The sequence below is a fragment of the Triticum dicoccoides genome, chromosome 2A (assembly GCF_002162155.2).
Source record: "Triticum dicoccoides isolate Atlit2015 ecotype Zavitan chromosome 2A, WEW_v2.0, whole genome shotgun sequence".
Lineage (NCBI taxonomy): Eukaryota > Viridiplantae > Streptophyta > Magnoliopsida > Poales > Poaceae > Triticum > Triticum dicoccoides.
This window is the reverse complement of record NC_041382.1, coordinates 217,683,500-217,702,914: the sequence shown is the minus strand read 5'-3', so window position 1 is coordinate 217,702,914 and position 19,415 is coordinate 217,683,500. Positions and strand designations below refer to the sequence as shown.

Below are 19,415 nucleotides of genomic sequence, written 5' to 3'. Positions count from 1 at the left end.
TTCAAACTTGTTGGCTATTCCGATTCGGATTATGCCGAAGACAAGGTTGACAGAAAATCCACTTCGGGTACATGTCAATTCATTGGTAGATCTCTCGTGTCTTGGTCTTCCAAGAAATAAAATTCAGTATCTCTATCCACTGTCGAAGCGGAATACATTTGTCGCAGGATCATGTTGTGCTCAATTACTATGGATGACACAAACTCTCAAAGATTATGGGATACATGTGAAACATGTGGCATTACTATGTGACAATGAGAGTGCTATTAAGATTGCACACAATCCCGTGCAACATTCTCAAACTAAGCATATTGAGGTTCGTCACTATTTCATTCGTGATCATGTTGCTAAAGGTGACATTGATCTTAAGCATGTTCGTACCAACAAACAATTGGTAGATATCTTCACTAAGCCTCTTGATGAAAACATGTTTTGTCACTTGAGAAGTGAGTTGAATATCATTGGTGCTTCCAATGTGAACTAGACACTCACTTGGATGCATGCAAGGGCAAGAGCTTGATGCGGCTTGAACTACGTCGGTATTTCCCCAAAGAGGAAGGGATGATGCAGCACAACTAAGGTAGGTCTTTCCCTCAGTGATGAGACCAAGGTAATTGAACCAGTAGGAGACCCACGCAACACTACGTGAATGGAACCTGCACACAAATAACAAATACTCGCAACCTGACGTATTAAAGGGGTTGTCAATCCCTTTCGTGTAACGGCGCCAGAAATTGGCAAGTAGACGGGATAAAAATTGTGATAGATTGGTAAATGCAAATAAAATTCAGCGAGGTATTTTTGGATTAATAGATCTAAAAATAAAAGTAAATAAAAATAGATTGTGAAGGCAAATATAATAAAGAAGAGACCCGGGGGCCCTAGATTTCACTAGTGGTTCTCTCGAGAAAAATAGCATACGGTGGGTAAACAAATTACTGTTGGGCAATTGATAGAACTTCAAATAATCATGAAGATATCCAGGCAATGATCATTATATAGGCATCACGTCCAAGATTAGTAGACCGGCTCATGCCTGCATCTACTACTATTACTCCACCCATCGATCGCTATCCAGCATGCATCTAGTGTATTAAGTTCATGGAGAAACGGAGTAATGCAATAAGAACGATGACATGATCTAGACAAGATCTATTTATGTAGAAATAGACCCCATCTTGTTATCCTTAATAGCAACAATACATACATGTCGGTTGCCCTTCTGTCACTGGGATCAAGCACCGTAAGATTGAACCCATCACAAAGCACCTCTTCCCATGGCAAGAAAAATCGATCTAGTTGGCCTAACTAAACCGAAGATTCGAAGAAGAAATACGAGGCTATAAGTAATCATGCATATAAGAGATCAAGAGACTCAAATAACTTTCATGGATAAAAACATAGATCTGATCATAAACTCAAAGTTCATTGGATCCCAACAAACACACCACAAAAAGAGTTACATCAAATAGATCTCCAAGAGAACATTGTATTGAGAATCAAGAGAGAGAGAGGAAGCCATCTAGACACTAACTACGGACCCATAGGTCTACAATGAACTACTCACGCATCATCAGAGAGGCACCAATGAGGATGATGGACCCCTCCGTGATGGTGTCTAGATTGGATCTGGTGGTTCTGGAACTTGCGGTGGCTGGAATTGATTTTCGTTGAAGGTTTCTGGAATATTGGGGTATTTATAGAGCAAAGAGGTGGTGCGGGAGGCCACCGAGATGGTGGTTTGTGCTCCCCTCAGAGCTCCCCTCAGGTACTTTCTTGGCCCAACAAATTGATTTCCCGCGAAGTAAAAAACAAGCAAAAAACAGCAACTGGCACTGGCACTATGTCAATAGGTTAGTCCCAAAAAATGATATAAAATAATTGTAAAACATCCAAAAATGATAATATAACATGGAACAATCAAAAATTATAGATACGTTGGAGACGTATCAGAGCTATGATGACTAGTCCTTGATATCTATCTTATGATGATCCTTTCATATCTTGGACATTTTGCTCCCTTGTGTTGCATCTAACCCTTGTAGGTACTTGGATATGTACTACTTCATAAAGCTTGCTCTCAACATCCATAACTAGAGCAAAGGAGATTGAACCAAGTATCTATACCTTTGATGTGTTCAAGGAACAAGACAACTCAAATATATCCTTTGACACCATATGACTCTATATTTCACTCTTGTCAAAATGGATAGATATGTTGTTCCTTGCAAATCTAACCCATATAGGAAGATGAGCTACAAATGAAAGGATAACTCCAACTTCCACTGTCCAAGCATCCACCTCAAGTTCAACTACATGAAGGACATCCACATCAAACCCAATGTAAGTTCTTACATGTTAGAGAAGCTTTACTCAAAGACATGAGCCAAAGCAACTCAATAAGATGTGAATACATTAAAATGCTTAAATGAGAAATGGCAACCCCATTTTGAGCTTAACGATGAGTATGACCTATGGCAAGTGAACTCACTTGACTCCTAAGTCAATATAGTCTAACATAGGTGACTTAGTCACCAATCCCCTCTAGATGAAGTTCTCTAGTGTTCTCCTCATTTGCACTTCGTTTGCCTTTCTTTCGCTAGAGTGTTTACTTCTTTTAAAAAAAACTCCATCTAGATTTCTTTCTTTTCTGTGTTCTTTCTCTTTTTGTTAGTTTCTGGTCAATTCATTGCAAATCTTATTTGAATTCCCTGAAAATCTTTGTGAGATCTCTATTGCAAGTGAGATGAGTTGACAAAATTTTCTCTCTGTGTTGAACTCGTCTCTCTGATCTGAAGCCCATAGGTCACACCAAGTACAAATAAACCATGCACACAGTTCATCAGTGCCACCGAAAAGGACTAATTTGGATCCACAGATGTGCTCTGTCTATGATTTCTCCATCCCGGAGTCACCGATCAAAATCAATCGGAGTCACCGCTTCACTCTAAAAGAATGTCTTGCCAAACCTATTTATTCTTTCTTTTCAGCTCCACTCAATGATTCTTTCCGTCTATCTGCATCACAAACTGCATATTGCTTAGCTGTGCTCCTCCAAGACCACACTCACTTGACTCATAACCTTGAAGCCAACCCTTCTTGAAAATTGATGTCAAAGGGGGAGAGAGATGCACCATCAAAGCTTATCTTCAAGTCTCTTCCATATCAAAAGACACCTCCTAAGGAAGGCAGATGCATTTCTAACAGAGGAGAGATTCTACATGTTTCTAAGAGGGGAGAGACATGTTGTTATTTCAAGTTGAGTCTTTGCTTCTCAACTTGATGAGTAGTTTTTGCTCTAATTTTGTCTCATCCTACCTACTCCCATTATCCAATGATAGATTCAGGGGAGAGAAAGTTTAAGTTTAGGGGAGCAAAATCCTTGAAGTCTATTGCAAATCCTATTAAATATGTTGGGGACATGTCTATATCTAAAGAAGTACTTACCTAGTGATACTCATCAAATACATGTCATCCTAGTCTTGGTACCCTTGTGGATCTTGTGACTCTTGTTTTTAGTTGAAATTTTCTTGTATTATCTAACCTTGTGTTTCTCAAGCTTATTTCTTCAAGAACTATTTCAAGAACCTCAAGGTAAGTATATGCATCTAACTCATGTGCATGATGATCTCTTGCTTGTTGCACATATTGTTTGCAAGAAAGAATCATGGAAATGAAGGTTATTTCTCTCATCATGTTGCTTTGATGCATATAACCAAGATACATGTAACTCATTACTCATTCCTTCCTGCTGTGCATTCACATATCTTTAGCTTCCATCATAAGCATGATTGCACACTTGTAGGGGGGCCTTATGCATGTTACATGTTCTTTCAAAGCTTTAATGTACTACCTACTATATTCTTATTTGAAACTTTGATGTATGTTGTCATCAATTAACAAAAATGGGGAGATTGAAAGCACATTTGCGCCCTTGGTGGTTTTGGTAATTAATGTTAACATACATATTGTTGGACTAATACTATTATCTAGAATATTTAAGACATGTTCAACAGCGGCATGGCAAGGACATGACGATGTGGACCCCTTTAAAAATGTCAAGGACAAGAATTGGCTACCCCAAGACTCTACATTTTTGGTTTAGTGATCCAAGATCACATTGAGTCCCTTAGGAAATCCAATGCTATTAAAAGGGGATGAGGTTGTTGCTCAAGTGCTTAGTGGTATTGCTCCAAAAACCCTCAACCACTTTCTCTAACACATCTGTTCAAAACCCTAAAATCTTCATTTCGGTCCCACCGATATCACCTACTCCGGACCCACCGAGATGATCATTCCATTGCCACAGCCAAAACCCTAGCAATTCGGTCTGACCGAAATGGTTCTCAGTCCCACCGAGACGGCCTTGCCAAGTTTCTGTAATGAAGTTGCTTCATTTCAGAATCACTAAGATGAACTGATTGGAATTACCGAAACAAGTCTTGCCTTAGCCATTGCACTTCGGTCCCACCGAGTTGGCATAATCAGTCTCACTAAAAATCCTAATGGTCAAGTATTTTGCACTAGTCGGTCTCACCAAGATTATCATATCGGTGCTACCGAGTTGGGTCAAAAGCTTGTAATGGTTGGATTTTTGGTGCTGCCTATTTATACCCCTCCACCACCACTTACTCTTCAAGAGAGCCATCAGAACGAAACACAACTTCCACCGTTCATTTTCTGAGAGAGAACCACCCACTCATGTGTTGAGACCAAGAGATTCCGTTCCTACCATTTGAACCTTGATTTCTAGCCTCTTCAAGTTGCTTTTCCACTCTAATCCTTCTCCTACCAAAGCCAAATCTGTGTGAGAGAAATTGAGTAATGAGGAGACTCATTTGAAGCACAAGAGCAAGGAGTCCATCACCAACACAACATCTATTACCTTTTGGAAAGTGGTGTCTCGTAGATTGGTTAGATGTCACTTGGGAGCCTCCAAGATCATGTGGAGTTGAACCAAGGAGTTTGTAAGGGCAAGGAGGTCGCCTACTTCGTGAAGATCTACCCGAGTGAGGCTAGTCCTTCGTGGACGGAAGCCATGATGGAATGGACAAGGTTGCTTCTTCGTGGACCCTTCGTGGGTGGAGCATTCCGTGGACTCGCGCAACCGTTATCCTCTGTGGATTGAAGTCTCCATCAAAGGGGACGTACGATAGCACCGCCTATCGGAACCACGCCAAAATCCTCCGTGTCTCCATTGCGTTTGCTCTTTCCAAACTCCATCCCCTTTACATCCTTGCACTTGCATGCTTTACCTTTTCCGCTGCTCATACTCTTACTATGCTTGTGTAGAATGCCTTGTGTACCTCTTAACATGTGTTAAACTCAACCTTAACTTGAAGAATACTAAAAACTACAACTTTTACTTGTTAAGGGTCTAATCACCCCCCCCCCCTCCCTCTAGACCCCTCTTCCCGATCTTTCAGAAAAACATAAGATTTTTCCGAAGATGTTTTTTAAGGGCTTTTCACAAGATATTAGAGTGGATGAACATTTTTCTACGAAATCTAGTGCAAATGAAACTCAAAGAAAAATGCCTATGACTTACAATCCTAAGAACCAGACAATCTCAATAGGAAAAAAACTATGTATTGGAATTCTCCAAAATTTCGTTGAAAATCCTTCGAATCAGAGTCCCTCAAATTCTGGGGTACAAAGGGGATAGGTTAGCTGCTCAAAAGATGATATCAGGTGCCTTACAAACAAAACGACCCAAAAACCAGAGATGTTCACACCAGTACAAATTTCACATTAACTCTCACAAACTTCTAAAGCCCCATTCTGTCAGAGCATGGTTAATAGTATAGCCAGCTGCTGGCTATAAGCCAGTGTCATGTCATATATAGTCCATTTATAGCCAACATGTACAATAGTAGATGAAAAAAGCATACTATTTTTTTGTTATGTGACCCACTTTTCATTCTCATAAAGTGCCTAGGAGCGCGTGCTAGAGCTGGCTCTTCACGAAGAGCCCGCTTACCTTTTCTCTCCTCTTCTCTTTCCTCCAACTAAGCACAAATATACTAGTTTATTTCTTATAGCCCGCTGACTCAACTTTATTGTACTTGCTCTCAATCTCTTCCGTGTTGTCCAACGGTACAAGACATAGCACGGCTCCAATATATCTAGTGCACTTTCGGAATATCTCTAGTGTCCAATATATCTCCAAACAGGAAGGCAGGCAAAAGATTCAGAAAGTTCAGGCTAAGCTCTTCAGTCTTCACACACAGCCAAAGTACACACCAAACAGTTCGGTGCTGCTTATCCTTTCCCTTGCATATATCTCTGCCATTCTCCACCTCTCGCTCCCAGACCTGCTCGCGCTCCAACAAGCCGCAAAGCGCCATGGCCTCCATCCCGTGCACCATCCAGCTCGCGACCAAGGCGGCGTCCTCGTCTTCCGGGTGGAGGTCGCCGCGGGCGGTGGGGGGAGTGCTGAGGACCCCGCAGCTGGGCGGCGGCGCAGCGTGGCTGCGGCCGTCGCTGTTGAGCAAGGTGGCGCCGGCGAGGGAGAGCGGCAGAGTGAGGTTCTTCAAGTTCGGGAACAAGGACGCTGAGGGCGCCGGCATCTACGGCAGCCAGGCGAGGGACGACTTCGACCGCGACGACGTCGAGCAGGTGAGAGCCCGTTCCCTGAGCTGCCTCTGAATCTCCATTGCTGCCTGCATGCGCTCGGCATCTGACAAGAATGGGCGGCAGTACTTCAACTACATGGGGATGCTGGCGGTGGAGGGCACCTACGACAAGATGGAGGCGCTGCTGAACCAGAGCATCCACCCGGTGGACATCCTGCTGATTCTGGCCGCCTCCGAGGGCGACTTGCCCAAGATCGAGGAGCTGCTCAAGGCCGGCGCCAAGTACGACGTCAAGGATGCCGACGGGAGGACGGCGCTGGACCGGGCTAGCGGCGAGGTCAGGGAGTTCATCACCGGCTTCGCCGTGGCCAAGAAGGCATGATCACTCATGCTTGGGGATTCCGGTTTGGGGTGTGTAGATTCTCCTCCGTTTTGCTGCGGTCGGTAGAGTGAGCTTAGCCGGGAGATTCACGAGCTGCTCGGGTCGGCACGGTGCAACGACTGACCTTGCTTTGCGAAGGACCTGATCTCCATGGAAAGTTTGAGTAGTTGCTGAACCTGACGAGCAGGTTTCGTTGCGTCATCCTTGAACTGAGGCAACTGATATATAATGTTATTCGGAAGAAGAAGAACCTTGCTTCAGCTTGCTAGTGTTATGCAACTATGTAACCGGCTTTAATTTGTAGGTGCATATATTTACTTACTTCAACCTCTCTTTTTTGTAAATGAAATCTCAGAAATGGAAGAGTGTCAAATGTGCCCTCACATAAAAGTGAAGCATATCAAGAAATCATTCATGTATATTTGACCCGGCATTTAGTGGCTTACACTAACCTGCGCCGGTCAACAGTTCTTCCTGACCAGCATCTACACCAAAACGCCTACAACTGGATCTAGTTTCTACAAGCACCTCGAATCTGCTAAACCAAAAACACAAGATTAAAGAATAAAGAAATAAAAGGAAAATGAAATCCAGACAGTATTTTTCTGCCACGTTTGCTGAGAACGAAGAAATCACAAAAACTAAAACCCGAAATTCAACAATAACACCGCAGGCATTTGAATCTCAACAGAAACACTACCACAGTACAAAGCCTTCAACATTTATTTCATTTGCTTTCCTATTAGTCTCCATCAGTACATGCTCTATGTACTACAGTTTTACAACTGCGGAAGATTTCACCTACCTCCGCCTGCACAGTGAACACGAGTATAAACTCTATAACCCCTTCCTCGTAAAAAGAATTCTATAACCCCATTACGAATCCACACGATCCTTATTTTTTTCTAGTATTATCAATTTCGTATTTTGTATGGGTTGTGAATATCACTAACTACGAAACATTCGGTAGATGGCAGCTGTACTTCAACCTAGGATGTGCGCGGAGTGCTTGTTGAAGAGCAGTGTCCACTGTGACTCCCTCACGGAACAACTTGTCATATAAGAGGCAGATAAACTGAGCCAAGTACTCCTCTTCATCAATATCTTTGTTGCCTTCACCGTTTTTCTCAGCATCGCTGTCTTCCCAGTCACTTATAGGGCTAACAGGTTCAGGCTCCGACTCATCAGCTTCATCATCCCCAATGACAAACTTCCCATTCTCGAGGCTTCCACTTACATCCATCCCATGGTATGCGATTGCCTGGGAATCTGGAGGCTCGACAGATGACGAGATGACTGCTTTGGCACCAGAATCCACGAATGCCTTGACGAGGCCATGAGCAAGACCATACTTGCCACTGCACACAATAATCCTCTCCCTCCATGCTCCAACCTGAGCCAAAAATATGAGTTTAAGGTATAACAAATCAAGAGCGCCGTGAACTCTGGATATGCATAGTAGAAAACATGGCAAACAGAAAAAAGACGCTACGATGTGGCAGCTATTGAAAGAGTACATCTGTCCCGCAACACATATTTCTGGGTGTACCCAGGTTATGCTACCAGGGTGGCAGAGGAAAGCAGGTCAAAATAGATTTTCTTGATACTCCCTCCATTCCACAATATAGTGCCTATAGATTTTTGTGAAAGTCAAACTTTGCCAACTTTGACCAAGTGTATAGAGAAAACTGTCTACATCTACAATACCAAACATGTACATTCTGAAAATATAACTCACAATGTATCCAATGATGTGCATTTGGTATTCTAGATGTACCTACTTTTCTCTATAAACATAACTCACGATGTATATTTTATCTATATATAGTATCTAACACCCCTACTTTAGGTGACGTTTGACGCGTACTGTGATACTGGGTTATTTCCGCTCTAGGTCCACCCATATATGGCTGGTGTGAATATACCCATTCCCCTGTACTGTCTTATACGTGAACGGTGCCTCTTTGTCACAACATGGCCAACCACCAATGTTTCGCTACAATTTGGTTCATGACAAATCTTTCGAGTCAGCTGTACATTTACCATGTCAACTTTTGATAACGGTTCCATGAAAAAATATGCATGTTTGACCCCGTATTCCTAGTTGATTTGAGGAATCAACTAGCAATAATGTATACAGATTTTAGTTGAAGATGCTCTTGCATTTCATAATTAACTACATTCCACTGTAAGCATTTTGTACAACAGTTCCTATATATGGACATATGAAGGCTAGTTCAAAGGAAGTGCAATCTACCCATAATGGCTTACCATCCAGCGAACATCTTCAGGTGACATGTGACAAGCAGGCACTGTCCTCCTGAACATATAGGCACCAATTTCTTGGTTATCTTCCATCACCTGCGACAAGGAAACTTAGCATACCCAATGACCTGTCTAGGAAACAAAGAAAAGGAAAAGGCAGTTCCTACTTGTGTTTGGCGTCCTATATAGCGGTGATGTATCCCACCGATTTCAAACGATGGCCATTCCGCAACTAACTCAGACAAACATGAAATCTTTGAAACAGAATATGCACCCTTTCTTTTAGATCCATGCAGCATGGTAGACAAGCTTGTTTTGACACACTGCAGAAACCTGTCTGCAAGTTCCCCTGGCTCAGCAACTACAAATACGTCATTCTGCCAGCTGCAATAGCAAGTTTTGCATCACATAACCAGAACTGCAGGTACAGAAATGCTTGTTTAACTAAACAAAAATATACAAACAATACCTCAATATCGAACCAGTTGAATCATTTTGAAGAGCCAGGTGTATCACACCAACCTGAGGCATATTTTGCAACTTGTCATACAGTGACCGAACATGTCCAGATGGCTGCCATGACTTTATTGGCGATGTTGGTGGTGATGACTTCATAGCTGGGTGACCATCCAGGCTAAGCGGCGGAACTAGGTCAATTCGACCAATCCGTTGAGTGCCTTCTGGACTATACAGAAGTGGACTAGATGGAAAACTCCCAGTAAACAAGGGAGAGGTAATTGGAGTTGGGAGTGCAGTAGTTGGCTTTCCAAATCCAGAAGTGCTATTCATTAGAGTAAGCCTAATACCATTCTGAGAACAGAATGCTTCAAGCGAACGAGTATGATTTATCTTCTTTCCAAAATCAGGATTAAATGAAGCCTCTACAAGTAGAACCACACGTCTCCATCCCAAGGTAGGATTACTTTCACTTAAACCTGAGAGATGATTATAAGATGTTTCAACCCCATATCCCATTAAATGTTACCTGAAGGTGCCAGAATGTAGATAAGACAAACCTGATTTTGATGTACTCAATCTTGAAAATGACAGGGATTTGACAATTCCAGAAGACTTCTCTTCCTCTTGATATCTTGGAACTAAAAGCTCACAAACATTCTTAAAAACCTCTAAATTTTTCTGAATATACTCTTCGGTTGCAGCCTCCAACTTAAGCCAGACAGCCGGGTCAGTCTCATCTAACTCCATACCACACCGGTCATCAACTGACAACATAACAAGATCTTTCACTCATTTGAATATCCAAGATCGTTACTTTAAAAGCGCCAAAATGACTAAAAAATACTTATGGCTATGTTGATATGGGTCGAATGTACAGCTTCCTTGAAAGTTAGATTACCTGGATTAAAGCGGAAATATTGCATCTCAGGAAGCATAGGTATCAGTGTATCCAAAGTTTCTTCCACTCTCTCCACTGAGCATGCACTTTCTATTAAAACTTGCCCAGTGTCCAAGTAGCGCCATCCACCTCTCCGGCTCTAGATGAAGACACAACAGAATTCTATGAGAACAGTGTACCAAAGGTATATATCTCAGATCGAAGTTCACTGGAATCTACGCATAGTAAATTTACAAGCAATCAGTATTCCTCTTGGATGACTTAGGTGTTTCCTCATAGTACATTTATGCCTGGATTTGTTATTTCTGGAAGAGGGAGATCTGTGGCCACTAAATATAGAGCAGGTTAGACTGATAAATTACTTATAATGGCACTTAATGGAAAATCCTGCATTAATTGAAAATAATTAGACCTTAACCATAAAATTTACAAGCCTAGTGCTCTGTTGCGTGATATTCTAATATTTATAGAATAGGAGAAGTAATTTCCCACAGGAAAAAGGAAAGTACCAATCTCGTAAAGAACTGGTTGCACATTGGATACCTATCGCACAACATTGAATATTTTAATGATGAAGTTGTTGAAGCAGCAAATTCAAGAACTATGACGCGTATTACCTTAGTTGGAACTGAGCCACACCCTATTGAAACTAGGCAATCTATTCTCGTATCAGGCCACAAAAGTTGTGCTTCTCTTATTGCAAAGATCGTGGGATTGTTCGCTACAATCGCTCCATCTTGCCAGCGATTTACATCTGATAATTAAAAAGAAAGAGAGGAAGAAAACAGTAAACAAGATAAATGAGTACAGAGGTACATGCTCCAAGATAATAGAGGCATACTAATTCTTGCACAAATTGAAATCCAATAGCGAGTTTAGGAATGTTTACCATCAGAGAAATCATCCAGATAATATGGAGCTGCAGATGATGCTCTTATGGCTTCCCATACGTGATGCTTGCAGCTCCCCATAAAAGCTCCACGTTTAATCCCAACTGGTGCACCAGAAACAACCGTTCCAACTGCGCCAGGAGATGGACTTTCTGCCATTCCTGGTGATACCTCCAGAGTGCCCGGTGGATACTGGAATACATTATCAGATTATCATATGACACAAAACATAAAAAGAGAAGACAGAGAACGGAAGCAGGAGGACGCTGATAGCTAAAGTAATACTACTAAATAATACTTTGTATCTTTCTTTCTGATTTCACTTTTGATAACTAAATAGTCCCAGCATACAGCTGTATAAAGTACAGTTGAAATTGAAAACGATAGAGCAATAATGGAGGATAAGAAGAACCTGATAGTTCCGGAATATATATGGTTGGGCAGGCATGGCGCTGACTAAAGTTGATACAGCAAAAACCTTCGGAATGCCTTTCACAGAAGACTCTATTAGAAGGTCACCGTCATCATCAGCACACATTTCCTTTAGTAACCTCTCAAATTGATCTGCGCTGTGCTGTAATTAAAATCTCTTAGTCACCACCTCACCACACTGCAGAACATGAAACGCCACAAAGAAGTTCAATTGTTCATTTATACCTTCGACCCATGTACAACCACTCTAAAACTCTGTGATGAACTTTTGAAAAGTTGATCAAGTTTCTCCTTCCATGTAGCAGCTTCGTCCTTAGGGACAGGTTCCGCAAATACAAGTTTACCTTAAAAAACAGCAGTTTAATTGACAGCACATTATTGTTAATATAATTAAAAAAGTAATGAAACATGAAGAGCCAAAAAAACATTCACCAAGTTTTGTATATATCTCTTCACACTGATCCAAACTCATCTGCTTGATTCCAAGAGCCATCGCAAGCATGCCACCTGTTGATGTACCACATATGAGGTCAAACATTTCATGTATGCGCTTCCCAGTTCCTTGCTCTATCTGTTTTAGCATTTGGACAGTTGCAAGGCCCTTCATGCCACCACCATCCATTGAAAGAATGCGCAGACCCTTCTTTGCAACTGGTCTCCCTCTTATTGCCCGACGCAAGTTCTCGTTCTCCCCTAAAGAGATCCACAAACACATCAACACATGTTATGGTTACTGACTGATCACGAGAAAACAAGTCAATCAGAACCAACAATATGCATACCTAGAATTGCGAGAGCGCGAGCAGCTGCCTTGCTGACACGCTTCTCTTGTGAAAAAGTAGAGCGAATTAAGAGGTCACGTAAGCTCTCAGAGTGAATGAGGGTGCGACGAGTCTCCAAGCAGAAAGCCAAATTGCCAACTGCAAATAGAGATAAGCGTTGCACCTAACAAAAGGAAGCAAATAACGGTGAGCCCCCAGTGGTTATCCAAACAACATATCAACCATCAACCAGAGTCTAAATCCAGATCATCTTGCCTCAGAGTTCTTGTGTGCACAAAGTGCTTTCAGTGACTTCAGCACATCTTTTCTCAACATCTTTTGAGCAACATGATCAGAAACAAAAGTTAATGTGACCACAACTTGCAATACTGATATTAATTCTTCATCATCAAATGATTTCAGTACAGCTTCTATAGGCTTCATAATATCACACTTAATCAGCTGCATTGCTGATGAAATATCTGACGCCAGTGACGAAAGAGCAAGGCATGCTTGCTCGACCTGAAAAGGTGATTGTCAATTATTGAAATTAAAAAAATGTGGTATGCTTGAAATATACAACTATTTTCACAAAATTCATCAAATATATGGATGTTTAGTGTTGAGTAGGTACCACGTGACGGTTATCACTGCTTATCATGCTGATAAGCTGTCTGACAGCATTTTCTTCTTTGCTAATGGCAACTTGATTGGTACGATCTTCCATTATTTTGGCCAACGCAGAGGCCAGCAAAGGGTGGTGACAGGAAGAGAACCGGAAAACAAGCGAAAAGAAGGCACTAAGTTTGTGCCTGGCCGCAATGAAGTAGGAATAGTTCTCAGTCTGGAAACAAAACCCAAAGGCAAACTTGTCAAGAAAAGAGTTGCAAGTAATGAGATGACCTAGCTAGCAGAATGATAGAATTCCAAGATAGTTTATCTACCTCTATTTCCACAGTGACAGACTTAAGACTTTCAAGTGCATCAATTCTAATATTTGCAAGTGTGAGATGTCTAAGGTTATGCAGCGGCAAAATTTCTGGAAGAAACTCTAGGGGATTTCCGAACAAGCGCAATACACGCAGCTTAGGCACTGACCTGCGGGAAATCGACAATGAATTGTGAGGAAAAACAGCACAAATTAATAGAAGCTACAGAAAAATAAATAACCTCTATAAATAATATTTAATAACCTGAAATCCAATAATGGACGGACAAGCTTGTTGTGTTCTAGTGATAATTCCTCCAGCAAAACACATTGCCGCAGTTCTACTGCTTGGTAAAGGAGGGGAGAAAGCTTAGATCATTGCAAGGACAGTTGATATGCATAACCTTGAATGGCAAGAAGTCTTGAGATACAACAAAGCTGTAAACACTAATTTTAGAGTTATTAATGAATTAAAGGTGTGCTCACTAACCAGGGACAGAAACTAGCATGTTGTTGTCAGCTGTAAGCACTTTCAAGTTCTTCAAGTCACCAACTTCAGGTGGCAAAACTGACAATTTATTGTTGTCAATATATAGCTTCTCAAGAAACGAAAGGCGAGTTAGTTCAACCGGAAGCACCTGCCAAGTTTTCACATAACATTTCATGGTTAGAGTTGCCTTTGGATGCCAATCAGTCTCAAATTTCATAGCCTTGCAGCCGACAAAAAGGTAACACATAGTATTTCAAAATTGAGAAGCACGTAACAAGTCACAGTTGACAACACTAGTGAAACTGTTAATAACGCATTAAAGGCCCTAAGGGGTCGTAAGCTCAGGATTAATAAGATAATTGGCACGTTAACTATAAGATTTCACTCATTGGACAAAAAAGTCTAGAAGCTGTCCTACTGCAAATGTTAGGTTTCATTGTTCAGTACTGAATGCACAGAACAGGCATCTTCCTACAAAACGATCAGCATTAAGCATCAAACAGACAGCTAGATCAGACATGATTCCACACCACCAGTCACACAACGCATGATGCTGAATTTCACACTGGAACAGCAGGGTTTCTAGTAAAAGCTAACAGCCACATATGACCAAGAAATGTTCACACGCCATCAGCATGCTGCATGTGTCCACCACAAGGCACAGCGCCAAGCTATACACCCGTGCCCGAGGTTAAACCTGATCAGAATCTCTACAACCAAAAGCAGGCCAGTGCAGACTGCAGAGCAAGCATCCAAACACAGCGCCCAGGAGCTTCTACACAAATCCCAAACCCACGATGGCACTTCCCGTATCTACATTAATCACGCGCGCATGGAAAACGACAAGGAATTCGAATGTGTGGGAGTGATGGACTGACCATGAGGCCGCAGTTGCAGAGGCTGAGCACCGTGACGGAGCGCCAGTGGTCGGCGAGCACGGGCACCCCTGCGGCGACGGCTCCATCAGCAGCCGGTGCGGGCGCGAGGTTGGATCTGATGAGGCGCGCGAGGACAACGGCGCCGTCGCCGGTGCTCTGCGTGGAGCCCAGCGCCCGCGCGACCCGCACCGAGCGCAGCGCCTCCCGTCTCCTGACGACCCGCATCTCCACCCCCACCTCGTCCCCGTCGTCGGCGGGCCTGAGATCGACGCAGACGACGTCGTGGGGCGGGGGCAGCGCGACCATGAGCTGGGACTGGAGGCGCAGCGCGACCTGGTCCTCGTCGTCGCTGGTAGACCAGTCGAGCTCGATGCGGAAGCCGAGGTCGCCGTTCATGGTGGCGACGGGCGAGGAGGAGGAGGCGGTGGGCGACGCGGCGGTGGGGGACTGCGGGGGCGGGGCCGGGGGCGAGGAGGGGTCCTGATCGGGCTCGTCGGCGAAGTCGCCGTAGTCGAGGGTGAGGTGGAAGATCTCGGAGCTGCGCTTCCAGCCCAGGCCCCAGGACGACATGGCGGGCGCCGCCGCATCAAATGGCGGGCGCTAGGGTTCTTCGAATCAGGAAGCGCGGGGGGGATTTGGGAGGAAGTGGTGTGAGAAGGAAGACGAACGCAGATCAGAGGAGCGCAGTGTGGGCGTTGCGCGTCTCGGTTCGTTTGGTTTGGCCCTGCGGAATTTTCTTTGCGTCCCTTTTCTTTCTTTCTGTTTGGGGTTTTACCTTCCAAACTCCGCTACCGATACTGTACGGGTCCACAGCACAGTGTTTCCTACCCGAAATTAACGAAACCCCCAACTCCAAACAGCTTTTTTTTTTTCTGAGGGGAGGCTACCCAACTCCAAACAGGTTTTTTTTTAGGATCAACTCCAAACAGCTGGAGAGGCGAGGCCCCATCCATACATGGGCCTAGTTTCCCTCAGCTGCGCTGCCCGGCCCAATTGTCTTCACTTTGTTTTAAGCCCAGCCAGCAATCTATCTCCTCCCCATCGTGCATCTTCGTTCGTCGAACCAAAGCGGTACGGAAGGGAAGCAGGCGCCGTCTCCGTCGCCGTCGTCTCGTTCGTCCCCAAATCTTCACCGAGCTTCCGCTCCGCTCTCGCCCCGCGCAGCAACGCGGAGGAAGGTAGGGACCTTCCATTCTCTGCCTCCCTTGTTTTTATTGGTTTCTTCTGCCTCCCTGCTTGTGATCCTCGTTTTGGTACGCGTACGTGGATTTCTTCTTCATAGCGTTGCTCTCTCCCCGATCCCCATCTCGCGAATCAACCTTCTCCTTCTCCTCGTAGCAGAGGCGGCCGCTTAGGGTTCGTTGCTCGCCGCCGTCCTGACCTCATCAGACGGCGCCGATCCACGTCAGCATCCACTTGCCCCCGCTCCTCCCTCCACTTACAGGTCTGGACAGATCTGCACATGATTCCCTCTCCCCCTTTCAGAATTAGGGCCGTCCGGTAGCACCATAAGGATTCTGCTTGTTCAGTGGGTGGGTTTTTGTGTGGATCGAGAAGGATTTCTACGGTGATTTCATGTCTATGTAATGAGCCAAACCTATGAAGCGGTCAGTAAATTTGCGAATTGATTGATGGTAGATGGTGAAACTCTATTATGTGATGTGTTTATTTCAGATGCGTGTGTGTTGCACCGAATTCTAGATTGAGGTAGTACAGATGTTGAGTTTAATGCCGGTAACGAATTGAGAAAAAAATTCACAAATCCGCGTACTTAGTGAATGACTCATTTCTTGTTGGTCTAGTGGATGGAGCTTTCTGTTTTTGTATCTTTTGTCTTACTTGTGAACCTGCCAGTCCAAAGCAAGAATTTCATCTATTAAACACCAAACAAATTAGTCTAGTGGTATTTAAGACTATCCACCATTCACCATAGACAACAAATTTGTATCCACAAGTCTTTCCAAACAGGCGATCACTAATTTCACTAGCTTATTTTTGCTGTAGCTTATCTGGACAGCTGTCTTATGGCACCCTTAGTTTCGGCGTTTACTGGAAATTCGTTAAAATGCGTCATTTTATCTGTATTTCAATAAATAGAACTCAGTAGTTTCAGTTGGTATTGGTATTTAGCAGTATGGACATGAATCTGATCTTTCCAAGTTCAGTAGACAAAGAACCACTTTCTTTATGACCAAAGTGTGCTGATGCTCATGTATTGATGATATTGGTTCTTCTTTGTGCAGGAATGGACAAGTATCACAGCAACACCCGCTTTGCACCCCTTAGAGACGCTCCATTTGCTCTCCGTGGTAAGTGCTCTTGGAGGAATTTGCTATGTTATTTGTACCTCTGAATTCTGAAATAGTTTGGAGATATCAAACAAACACACCACAAGTCAAAGTGGGTGCACATATGCGCCTTTCAACTGCATCTTGTTGTGTACTTTTGTAGGATGTGTAATGGACTAACAGCTGAGGTGCAAGCTGGAAAGAATATTAGATAGAGTGGTTTGATTGGTGTGTTATAAGAGAATGCATCTATATCTCATTTTTATCTGCATATATGGGTTCGTAAGTCAGTTTGTTGTTTACTGAAGAACATCCATGTTTTTAGTTCATAAATCTTTGGCATGCAATTGCTATGTGTAAATGGTACTATACTATTATCAACATTGTTTTCATCATTCTTGCTATTCTTCTCTATAGCAATCTGCAGTTTACTTTTCTAATAAGGCTGGTCACATTTGTTGCCTTTATCTTCAGGTGCCTTTGGTACCTCCAACTCATCTTTCAACAACATGGATGGCCTTAGACACTCCTCAAGCATTGGGCAAGCAAAGAGCTACACATCTTCTCCCTTAGGAGCTCTGCGACAGAAGATGCCTCCATCTGGAAACCGATCCCTACATACAAGTCGTCCCCTGTCTGCTCCTGTTGCGAACCGCCCACTGTCTCCCCATCTTCCTCTGAAGAAACCACAGCTGAGCGCCACGTTCTCCATCTCACACCGTATATTTGGCGTTGCGCTGGGTGCTGCCATCATATCCATTCCTCTTGCTACCAGGTTTGGCGTCATGTTTGAGGTCTGAGTGAAATGCAGCCTGCGACGAGGAGGGGTAACATTGCTGTGACGGTTCCGTTGTTGCGCATAATGCAACTGTAGGTGCAGTTGTAATAACTGTCTTATCAATCCTGCAGATTTTATGAATAATGTGGGAAACTATCCTAAACATCAGTGTAATGAAAACATAATTTTGGGTCTTCTTTGGTACGAGGTCTGCAAATCCGAACCAGATCTTTTGCTTTGGTTTCAGTGTTTTCCTTGCTCTTGCAAAAGGGGCATTAGTGTTTGATAGTTTTTGTCTGTTGAACTGATATTTCAGTGTCATGTTTCCTGCTGCACATATGTTGGAAGTGTTGTATTTTCGACTCCAGGGCATGTTTGGTTGTGGGGGGAAAGTCCGGGATCCCCGCCTGATCCCTGAGTAGCTGCCACCCGTGGACAACTCTCCCTGGGCAAGCCATCGCCCCGTCGTGGTTGCTCCGTTGTGTTCGTAGCTGCTGTGCTGCCTGCCCTCCATGGCATCTCGCCTGGCTGCTGTACCGACGAAAACGCCGACGTCTTGTCTGGCCGCTCCAGTGATGAGAACGCGGTCGTCCTCGCCAGCCAAGCAGCTTTCATCTCCATCTGAGATCTGAGGCCAACTTCACCGCGCGACCCCATCCTGTCCGGATGCGTCCCTTCGAGGCAAAACGGACAAAACAGACGGCCAGCGCGCGGGCGTAAATGGATTTTTGTTCGTTTTTGTCCGCTTTTGACCCATCACGGCCCAAGTTTGCGCCGCTTTTGGGGTGAAACGGACAGCGCGTACACGGGCAGGACGCGCGCGCTTGTCCTCCCCTGACCCGTCCGTCGGTGGCACAAAGCAAAACTCGTTCGCGCCCCATTTGGCGCTATTTCCCCCCAAACCATCCCACGCCCCCCTCCCCGCCCCCCCACCCACCCTCCCTCGTCCACGACCGACGCCTACCCGAATTCCGGCGACCTGGCCGTCGACCTGCATGAAACGGTGAAGAAGAAGAAGAAGGCCAAGGGTGCAAGAAAGCCGCGGTTGGAATGCACGTCGGAGGAGCTCGCCAAATTGGACGCAGAATCGGCGAAGAGGAGGAACCGGAGGGTGGCCATCCGTTCGTCGAGATGCAAGAAAGCAAGCACGACCACCGTTTACGGGCACCATGCCGTCCCCCCGCGTCCTGTTCGACGGAATGCCAACACCAACGCCAACGGTCGACGACCCCTTCTACAACCAGTTCATGGAGGATGTGATCTACGAGGGTCGGCATGGCGGTGCCTACGATCCGGAGGAGACCCAAAGTCAGAATGGCCGCCCAGTACGTTGCCGATGAAGAGGCCCACGGTCGTGCTGACTACGACCATGGTGACTCATGGCATAAAGA

The 19,415-nt window shown here is 44.3% G+C and overlaps 3 protein-coding genes across 3 annotated transcripts; 2 read left to right on the top strand and 1 right to left on the bottom strand.

The window, feature by feature from the left end:
• Positions 1-6,240: 6,240 nt before the first annotated feature.
• LOC119354300 (protein LHCP TRANSLOCATION DEFECT-like) lies at positions 6,241-7,301 on the top strand. Its single transcript, XM_037621019.1, has 2 exons — positions 6,241-6,618; positions 6,700-7,301. The coding sequence occupies exons 1-2, from the start codon at positions 6,346-6,348 to the stop codon at positions 6,955-6,957; spliced, it is 531 nt and encodes a 176-aa protein (XP_037476916.1). The 5' UTR covers positions 6,241-6,345; the 3' UTR covers positions 6,958-7,301.
• Positions 7,302-7,654: 353 nt separating this feature from the next.
• Positions 7,655-15,681, bottom strand: LOC119354299 (phospholipase A I-like). Its single transcript, XM_037621018.1, has 18 exons — positions 14,959-15,681; positions 14,081-14,228; positions 13,856-13,934; positions 13,607-13,760; positions 13,297-13,506; positions 12,939-13,184; positions 12,684-12,846; positions 12,334-12,594; positions 12,127-12,245; positions 11,882-12,043; positions 11,469-11,661; positions 11,197-11,333; positions 10,580-10,718; positions 10,239-10,445; positions 9,692-10,157; positions 9,390-9,606; positions 9,229-9,318; positions 7,655-8,350 (listed from the first exon to the last, which is right to left on the bottom strand). The coding sequence occupies exons 1-18, from the start codon at positions 15,526-15,528 to the stop codon at positions 7,910-7,912; spliced, it is 4,002 nt and encodes a 1,333-aa protein (XP_037476915.1). The 5' UTR covers positions 15,529-15,681; the 3' UTR covers positions 7,655-7,909.
• A 302-nt stretch (positions 15,682-15,983) lies between these two features.
• LOC119354298 (succinate dehydrogenase subunit 3-2, mitochondrial-like) lies at positions 15,984-18,270 on the top strand. The gene is made up of 3 exons (XM_037621017.1): positions 15,984-16,136; positions 17,202-17,267; positions 17,721-18,270. Exons 2-3 carry the CDS (start codon positions 17,204-17,206, stop codon positions 18,044-18,046), a joined length of 390 nt encoding a protein of 129 aa, XP_037476914.1. The 5' UTR covers positions 15,984-16,136; positions 17,202-17,203; the 3' UTR covers positions 18,047-18,270.
• Positions 18,271-19,415: the final 1,145 nt, after the last annotated feature.

Excerpts from the sequence above, each read along its gene's own strand:
- LOC119354300 (XM_037621019.1), top strand. The coding sequence starts at position 6,346 with ATGGCCTCCATCCCGTGCACCATCCAGCTCGCGACCAAGGCGGCGTCC. Across the intron at positions 6,619-6,699 it reads ACCGCGACGACGTCGAGCAG|TACTTCAACTACATGGGGAT; the intron begins GTGAGAGCCCGT and ends AATGGGCGGCAG.
- LOC119354299 (XM_037621018.1), bottom strand. The coding sequence starts at position 15,528 with ATGTCGTCCTGGGGCCTGGGCTGGAAGCGCAGCTCCGAGATCTTCCAC. Across the intron at positions 13,507-13,606 it reads CTGTCACTGTGGAAATAGAG|ACTGAGAACTATTCCTACTT; the intron begins GTAGATAAACTA and ends TTTTGTTTCCAG. Across the intron at positions 12,044-12,126 it reads TGGTTGTACATGGGTCGAAG|CACAGCGCAGATCAATTTGA; the intron begins GTATAAATGAAC and ends TTTTAATTACAG.
- LOC119354298 (XM_037621017.1), top strand. The coding sequence starts at position 17,204 with ATGGACAAGTATCACAGCAACACCCGCTTTGCACCCCTTAGAGACGCT. Across the intron at positions 17,268-17,720 it reads CGCTCCATTTGCTCTCCGTG|GTGCCTTTGGTACCTCCAAC; the intron begins GTAAGTGCTCTT and ends CTTTATCTTCAG.